The sequence below is a fragment of the Mandrillus leucophaeus genome, unplaced genomic scaffold (genome assembly GCF_000951045.1).
Source record: "Mandrillus leucophaeus isolate KB7577 unplaced genomic scaffold, Mleu.le_1.0 Scaffold97, whole genome shotgun sequence".
Classification (NCBI taxonomy): domain Eukaryota; kingdom Metazoa; phylum Chordata; class Mammalia; order Primates; family Cercopithecidae; genus Mandrillus; species Mandrillus leucophaeus.
The window spans coordinates 3,857,435-3,866,368 of record NW_012110585.1 but is presented as its reverse complement, the minus strand read 5'-3'; the positions used below and the strand labels follow the sequence as shown (position 1 = coordinate 3,866,368).

Below are 8,934 nucleotides of genomic sequence, written 5' to 3'. Positions count from 1 at the left end.
GCTCACTCCTCCATGCTCTATCTGCCTCTGCTCACCCCTTTCTCCCTGCGCTCACTCCTCCATGCTCTATCTGCCTCTGCTCACCCCTTTCTCCCTCTGGGGACTGTCACAGTCCTGAAACAGCCCAGAGGTGCCACTCCCAAAAGAGCACAGCTTGCCAGGCTGGTCGGCCCTTCAGTTGTTTGCCCTGATGTCCGGCCGTAGCCCAGGTGGGCTGGTCCCATGACCCAGCATGTATCCATTTTGCACAGGGAACCATGGGGGGCGTTTCTGCCAGAGGAGCAGAGCAAGGGTAAATTCACTCATATGGGAAATTGTCATTCTGTCCTCATCAAGCATAGCCTGTCGTGGATTGTGAGTTAGGAGACAAGTCAACTCTGAATGTGGACAGACTCAGTAAGATTTCATTAGGAGGACAGTGACCATCCACCCTGTGGTTCTCAATGGGAGGTCGCACCACCCCACCCCCACCACCAAGGCACAGGTGGAATGGTGGGGGAGGGAGCCTTTGGGTTGTCATGACATTTTATGACACTGGTTTGCTCTCAGTTATATATTTTCCTTCCCAAATGAGTTGTGCTTCCTGTCTCATTTCAGTTAGGGCTCCTGGTTGGGAGCAAGAGAAAATGACACTATTGTAAGGCTGTCAAGCACCCACAGAATTGGCAGGAGATAAAGGCCAGAAAACAGGCAGAACCAGGGCAGATCCAGAAGGCAGAGGCAGGAGGTCCCAGGCCAGTCCTTCAGCCGAGACAGTTTGGCTAAGAGGATGCCACCACCCCTGCGCTGCACATCTGCCTCCAGGGCTGGTTCACAGATGCGCCCTAACCATCTCTTCCTCTGAGACTCACACACACCCAATTCAGAGCCGGGGCCTGAGCAGCTGACTGGCCAAGCTTGGGTCACATGCTCACACCTGGTCACCAGGGCATGAGCCAGGAAGTGGAGGACATGGTCCTCTGGCTGCAGAGAAGGCTGCACAGCCTGCCTGCTGCTCTGCACAAAATGGGGAGCTCCCTCTCTACACAGGAGAGGAGAAGGGATTGGATATGGCAAACAGACAGACAGTTCAACAAAAGACAAATAACAGCAAGCATCCACTGTGCTCTTTCATATTGCTTCTCCAGTGCATGCCGTGTCAGTCAGTTACAAATGTCAGAAACCCCACGCAAAGTAGCTGAAGCATAAAAGGCGGAAGGTATATGCTGTGTAATCCAGGCAGGGCGGTGGCTTTCCACGGGGCCCAGCTGCCGGCCTCCAGCTCCTTGCCGCTGGGCTCTGACAGCCAGGTTGCCACACTGTGTGCTTGGCTTGGCTTGCCTCGCCAGGTAGACCCTTTCCCCATATGTGGTGAGCACGGTGGCCCCAGCGGCCCCGGCCAGCTCAGAGCAAGGCTGGCCTCTGGGTGGTTCTGGCACCAAAACTTCATCCAGTGTCTCCCCACACCCCAGGAGAAAGGGAACCCGAGGGATGGGCTCCCATGGGAAAGGGGGTGCACTTTCCAGAAGAGGGAGGAAGCTGCTGGATGGAAATGACCTCATCCTGCACTGGACCCCAAGGAGGCCCTCGTGCTAGGCCTGTCACACCAGACTGTCCCCTCCAACTCTAGCACACAGTTCTAGGATTTGGCATGAGCTGCGGCTGTTCCTGTCTTTGTCCCACTGCAGGCCCAGAGCCTGCACACCTATGTCTGGACACTTGTGGTCAGGGCAGACAGGGTGGGTGGCATCTGTGGGGACAGGAGGGAAGGTACCATCCTAGGAAGGCTGGGTCTCTTTTTCCACCTCTCTGAGCCCATCCAAGCTGGCTCAGATTTGAGTAAGGACAGGTCGCTGTGAGTGGGAGGAAATCTGTTTTATTGGCTCATTCATTCCACGGCATTTAAAGAGAGCAGCGTTGTGCTAAGTACTGGAGGGTCCAGCATGAAAGGTTTGGTTCTCGCCCTGAAGTTGAGAGTCTGGTAGAGGCGACCATCGACAAAGACCCTGGGTGTAAGTGCTGCGGCTTAAGAGGGGCAGTAAGCCCAGTGGTTAGGGGCCAGATCAGAGCCAGATTGCAGAGGTTCAAATCCCAGCTTCACCACTTACAAGCTCTGTGGCCTCAGGCAAGGTACCGAACCTCTGTGCCTCAGTCTCTTCATCTGTAAAATGGGGATGACGATACCCCAGATTCATAGGGCTGTTGTGAAGATCAAATGTGTTAATACATGTAAAGCTTTTAGCACCACCCCTCGTGTTGTGTGGTGTAAGCGTTAGCTAATGTTGCGATGATGTAATTGTTTCTCCAATGTGCTCCGGTTGTCCTGAGTACACACAGCTCAGCCTGGGCAAATCAAGCAAAACTTCCTGCAGGAGCAAATCCCTGAGAACTAAGGCATAGAAGGGAGGCAAGGACTTTCTAGGCTGGAGGAAAGCTTGTGCCGAGTGAGGGCTGTGAGAGAGCATGGTGTTCGGCGGGACAGGAGTGCTGGGTCGGGGCTTGGAAAGATTGTGTCTTATGGAGAGGAAAGGAAAGGATTCTAGTGGAGAATGCTAGGCTGGAAGGAACAGCAGGAGCGTGTGAGGAGAGAGGAGGTGCGGAGGGGATGGGTCAGCAGCGCTTGCATCTCCCCCTGCCCCTGGGAGCCCATCAAGGAAGTGGATTTGACAGTTTTCCAGGTGAACAGATTAGGTCATAATGAGACAAGGTGTCGGCTGAGCTGCCCCCACCTGGCTCCTCCAGCAGCCAGAGGAATTAGCTCATGGTTGGCGAAGGCTCCTTCAAGGAGCCGCTGTGGCCCAGGGAGCCAGGGAGCGTGTTGGAACAGCAGTCCCTGTGTGTGGCATGGGTCCTCGGCGCTGGCACACAGAGCTGCAGAAAGGCTGACACGCCTCCCAAGGGCTTGTCCCCACTGCTGCTGGGTGGCCTGCCTGGAGGGGCGTGCCTGGGCCTGGTGGGATTACAGGGTCTGATTTCGTTTTTCTAGACACCCTGGGTCCCAGGTCTGGCAGCGTCCTTTGGCTTCCTTTTCTGGCTCCTCCACCCCCAGGAATGACCCAGGTTACGTGTAAAGAAAGCCCGTTCCTCCAGGGGACTGGGCCCCAGGAGTCCTTGGTTTGTCAAGCAGGGAGACCTCCACTGCTTTTCCAGCCCAGGAAGCTGCCCAGTGCTGGCAGCTGTTCCCCGGCACCCAGCCAGCACCTCTCTGACAGCTCAGGCCGGGTCCAGCTCAGTGCCCAGTGAGCAGTGACAAGCTTTTCTGCTGTCACGTCCCTAGGCCTGTATGGGTGACATTCCAGCTCAACTCCTGTGCCTAGTGGGAGGGAAGAAACCCCTTTCGGCTTCTTCAGGCACCAGGACACCCAGGGGGACAGTGCTCCCCAGACACTGACGACCAGGAAAACACATGCTGACTCAGCAGCTCCTCACGGCCTGGCTGTGCGGGGGGCAGTCCCGTTCCTGCCATCTACAGGTGACCATGTGCTCTAAAATGGTGACTCCCTCACTCAGGCCTCTCCACGTTGCACACACGCTATTCAGGTGGGTACAGCTCTCTACAGTTTAAAGAGAGCTTTCACATACAAGGTTCTATAGATCCTCAGCCATTCCACAGATTAGGAAACTGAGGCCACGAGGAGAGGACTGAGCCTGGATGCTCGGCTTGTCAGCAGTGCTGGGACCAGAAACCAGGCTTTTGGGGCCTGGCCTTGGTCTGCCATGCAAAGAGCACCTGGTGGAGTCTCCCCCCCACCCTGAGCTGTGGTCGGGGCATTTACACTGTGAGCAGAGAGGGAAGGGAATGGGCATGGAACGGTTTCAGTAAGTGGAGCTGTTCTCTCCCTTCTGTGGCAGAACAGACTCCACTACGTTTTGAGACCTGAAAATCTGGGGGAGGTGGGATCAACTGACTTCATGTCGTTTGGTGTCCAGGGAAGGATGTGAGGGTGCAGGGATTGGCTCCGGCCACCCAGCAGGTCCGAGAGCGACAGGGCGACTGCTCAGTGCAGTTGGAGGGGCATGATCTGTGATGTGACGGTGACATAACTCTGATTGGTTACGTCGTCTTAATTTTAAACAGCGTGACTAGGGCTACATGACTGTGTCTAGGGCTTCCTGTAGACCAGGCAGTGTGCTGAGAGCTCCCATTTGTAACCTTATTAAATCCCCTGAATGACCTCCGAGGTAGATGTTAGTATCGCCAGAACTGGCCTCAAGGTCGTGGGCAGCGGTACAGGGCCCCTCGCGTGGGTTCACGCTCTGCTGTCACTGTCTTGAAATTCTTAGAACTTTTTAAACAAGGAGCTCCGCATCTTCATTTCACACGGAGCCTTGCAAATTATGTAGTCATTCCGGTTGTTCTCATTTCTCAGAAGAGGACACAGAGGCCCAGAGTGGTCACGAAGCAATGTGCCAACGTCACAAAGCCAATGGCTGCCCTGGAGTTCTAACCCCAGAGCCCACACACTCTGGAGTAGAAAGAGGCTGAGACAGAGTCAAATGACCGTGCCCAGGTCCAGCTGCTGGCACCTGCCTGTGACCAGGGGGTGAGGCGCTTCAGCTGCCCTAGCCTCGATTTCTCCTTGGTGAAATGGGGTGATCTCACCTGCCTCTGGGGGCTACTTTGGGGCTCACATGGGCTGATGTGCACACCAGGTTTTCTGCGCTTCACTAAGCTCAGCAGATCTGAGGACTAGCTGGTCACAGTTCACAGGGGCTGCCACCCCTGCCACCAGATAGTCCTGACATGGTCTCTGCAGGCCTTCACCTGAGGTCAGGATTTCCAGACCAGCCTGGCCAACATGGTGAAACCTCGTCTGTACTAAAAATACAAAAAGTTAGCTGGGCATGGTGGCGGCTGCCTGTAACCCCAGCTACTTGGGAGGCTGAGGCAGGAGAATCGCTTGAACCCAAGAGGCGGAGGTTGCAGTGAGCCAAGATCATGCCATTGCACTCCAACCTGGGTGACAAGAGTGAAAACTCCGTCTCAAAAACAAAACAAAACAAAACAAAAACAAAAACAAACGAAAAAGACCGAAACCAATGATTGAAGTAAATTCCCTGCAATGCAGTTACAGACTTGTAGCCGTTTCCTACCCAAGAGGAGCCCCTCACCCAGCAGCGGTCGCAGCAGTGGGACGCCCTGGGGGGGGAGGGGTGGGCCACCATGGCTCCTCATCCATGTTATCTGCTCACAGAACTCAGGGCGGGAGGGTGCCGCTCATCCGCCTGCAGTTGAATCCTCTCCAGGAAGCTTTGATGGATCTAATCAGAGCCCCCCTGCCAAGGAGAAGGAAGCCCTGTAGGTGCAGCTGCCCCAGACACGCTCAAAACAGATCCTGGCACCTCAGCAAAGAGGCAGACGGCGCCTGGGAGGGGCCTCAGAAAGCAGCTGATAAGTCTTTAGATTTGGACAGATTCTGACCGTGAAACTGCACAGAAGACTCCCATGAGTACATTTCGCGTTTGCAGACTTAGCGTGCTAAGTCTTCAGAGAGTGCCTGTGAATTTTAGTTCTGCCAATCTGCTAGAGCATAGGAGGTTGGTATTTATCACCCCCATTTTACAGATGAAGAAAATGAGGCTTAGCAAGCCTGACAAGACCTAGAGCTAGGCCATCCGATCCCAAGTCTAGTGTCCGCATCTGGAGACAGTGGTTCTCCACCTGGCTGCACACTCAGACCACCCGGGGAGCAGAACACTGCTGTCTGAGTCCCGTCTCAGACCAACTGAACCAGAATCCAGCTCCTCAGGGGGATTCTCACTTGCTCCAAGCAGACCTGGAGGTGAGAGCGGGTTTCTCTGCTTACCAGTTGGGGTGGACTATTCCTTCTCATTCTCCATGGGTACCCCTCGCCAGGGCAGGCTCATAGCATAGGGTGGCAGAGGTTGGGCAGCAGGACGTCCTCCAGTCACATCCCCACTGCAGGCTGGGGCTAAGGAAAAGGTCTGGACTAGAAAGTTCTGCTCTTCCTTCTTGAGTATCTGCATGCCATGTCGGAGAGGAATCCCAGGGCACCCCGAGGTGGTCTTGCTCACTGTTCAGCTTTTGCCACCCTCATCTAAATTCTTTTCCCTTCTATCCTCACCTCCCTTCTGCCTAGTTCCCCTCACTCCAAACAAGTAATTATGGCGATGGCTACTCCATTCTTTTTGTTTTGGCCGGGATGTTTTTAGTCATTTACAAGTCAGTAACAATCCCTCTTTCTTTCTCCTTTTTCACCCCAAGGGTGGCCTACTCTCCAGGCTGCTGAGAATCTTACTTTTCTTCATTGAAGCTTTATCTTGAACATCCTTCCATATCAATTCATTCTTTTTTATAGCTGCATGTCCCCCAGCACAGATTTTTTTTTTTTTTTTAAACACATCCTGAAAGTCCAGGGCTTACCGCTTGGGTCCAAATCAAATTATCTCCTACTCTGATTCACCCATCTCTGCAGCCTGCCCCATGGACCTCGGGCCACAGAGTCTGGAGGCTGTGGTCTCTTCTTACTGGGAGTTAGGTTTCCACCCTATGTCCGATGTTAACGTAGGAGCCTTGGCTTATGCCTCCTCTCTGGAGATGAGGAGGCCAAACCAGATCCCGTAGCTGAAGTCCTTACCAAACAGGTGCTGCCATGCGGGCACTTAGGTGAGCACAAGAAGCCTCGTTCTAGAACAGTGAGTCCCAGCCTGCTGGCTTAGCCATCCAGCCCAGATGCCACCGCCTTCTTCCCTGCACAGCTGCAGGTTTATTTGCTTCTGTCTCTGAAGAGGTGAGGTAAGGGGTTGTTCTTGGAGGAAGAAGCTAGGAGTGTGGAGGAAGGAAGACCTGGATGTAGAAACTGCTGCTGGAGGACAGGGCTGTGGTGGGTGGAGGTGGTGAGGGGGCAGTGGCCCCTGGACGGAGCAGACACACCTGAGCCTGCATGGGGTGTGGTTGCCCTGCTGGCTGGCACTGAGGACCCTCCGGCAGTTGCCACACAGAAGAGAGACCTGTGCCCTCAGATTCAGACAGCCTGAGCTTGTCCCCCCAGTTTCTTGCTGGGAGATCTCTGTGAGTCATTTAACTTCGAGGAGATGTGGGTTCCTCGTGTGTGAAATGGGAATAAAAACAAATCCCTGTAGACTTGTTGGGGGCATTAAATGAGATAGTAGAGGCGGAGTCGTTTTTATAAATGGTAAAAACACTGTACAGTTTATCAGTTGGTCATTAACTTCTCTGCATTGAATTAAGGCATTGAAATGACCTCACTTCCGTTTCAGACTAGCCATGAGAAGTGCAGTCACTAGTTCACTCTGAGCCTCAGTTTCCCCTCCTGTGGAGTGGACGTGCCTGCCTCTGAGTGGCAGGGCAGGGATCGGGACTGATGTGGTTCTCATCCCTCCCACAGGGTCTCCAGCCACCTGCCCTTCCCGAGAGGAGAGAGCTCTGGGCCTTCTTCCTGCCAGTCTGGTCTTCGAGTGCCTTCAGGACAGATAGACCTTGGCACAGGCTGTCCCGAGATTCCTGCGATGCCTGTCTGTTCCTGCCTTCTGTGGAGCATGGCACCCACAGGATTCCAGGACGGATCGTAGACCCGAGCCTCCAGGAGGGTGCCCTGTGCTGCTCACTGCACAGTCCCTCTCAGTCCCCTGCCACCCAGCCTCCAAGGCCGGCTCCCATCCCGGAAATGCCCTCGGGCACCTGGATGAGGCCATCCCAGAGCGGGACCCAACTGTGCCACCCACCAACCCTCCCCCTGTGCCCCCCGCCCGCTCGCATGTCCTGCTGCCAGGGCAGACTGTAGAATGTCTGTGCCCCAGATCCACGTGGAAGAAGTGGGTGCAGAAGAGGGGGCAGGAGCAGCCGCACCACCCGATGACCACCTCCGGAGCCTGAAGGCCCTCGCCGAGAAACTGAGGCTGGAGACCCGCAGGCCCTCCTACCTGGAATGGCAGGCCAGGCTGGAGGAGCAGACCTGGCCCTTCCCGAGGCCGGCTGCGGAGCCACAGGCGAGCTTGGAGGAGGGCGAGCATGGGGGGCAGGAGCCCTTGCTCCCGCTGAGAGAACCCGGGCAGCACGCCCCTCCTGCCAGGAGTGCCAGCCGGGGCACCACACCCCTGTCCACTGGCAAGCTGGAAGGCTTTCAGAGCATCGATGAAGCTATAGCCTGGCTCAGGAAGGAACTGGTGAGTGGCTGCCCCCGAGAATCCCCAGAAAAGAGAAGATGCCACTGTCTCTCTGTCTCCGTGTCTCTCTCTGTCCGTCTGTCTATGTCTGTCTCCCCACCCCCACCATGTATTTATTCTCCTCTCTCTACCCACCAAGTGCACATCTGTAATGTTCCCATGAGTTGAGCGCCGGCCTCATTTGTATGTGGTTGGGGGGACCCAGGTGTCATCAGCCCCTAATTGCAGACACTAATGGAGGAAGCGGGTGTTTTCTGGGAGAACTTGAACCCATGTTAAGGTGTCCCCCTCTCCCCCCAACACTGCTCCCAGTACTGGAGTCTCAAACACTTCTCCCTGGACTGTGAAGGGGGCTCCTGGGGTGTGACTGCCCCTCCCTCTGCGCTGGAACCTCCCCACCCTGCTGTCCACCCCAGCTGCCTGCCGCTCCGGGGACCACGCATTCTGCAGGTGGGCGGCGGCCTCTCCCTGTGCTGGGCGCTGGCTGGGTGGCTCCATGAGGCACAGTGGCTGGGGTGTGGCTGTGCGGGGCACTCCTGTAAGGAGCTGGCTCGGCGTGGAATGTGCTCCAGTGGTAAGGAGAGCCTGCGGGATGGGTCCTGCCTGGGGAGAAGCTTGGTGAGGAGGCTCAGAGGAGGAGTTGGCTCAGAAGTCAGGGCGGGCCCCGGTGCGAGTGAAAGGCACATTGTGTTTGAGCTGGGACCGCAGCAGTCACTTTCCTGCCCATAGGCAAAGCAGATTCCCAATAGGAGCATCTTTTGTGCATGGTGACTCAGCCTGAGAACAGGGTGGGGGTGCAGAGCTGGG

General features: G+C 55.6%; 2 protein-coding genes across 2 annotated transcripts in view; both read left to right on the top strand.

Annotated features, from left to right (window-relative positions):
- LOC105532598 overlaps positions 1-8,856 on the top strand; it is a 29,984-nt gene extending 21,128 nt beyond the window's left edge. The window contains exons 2-3 of the mRNA XM_011970773.1: positions 7,350-8,127; positions 8,440-8,856. Coding sequence (XP_011826163.1) covers positions 7,747-8,127; positions 8,440-8,856 — 798 coding nt within the window. The 5' untranslated portion in view covers positions 7,350-7,746. The remainder of the gene's footprint in view (positions 1-7,349; positions 8,128-8,439) is intronic.
- Positions 6,791-8,934, top strand: part of FAM167A (family with sequence similarity 167, member A) — a 23,356-nt gene continuing 21,212 nt past the window's right edge. Inside the window, exon 1 of the mRNA XM_011970747.1 lies at positions 6,791-7,012. The gene's annotated coding sequence lies outside the window, so the exon portion shown is untranslated. The remainder of the gene's footprint in view (positions 7,013-8,934) is intronic.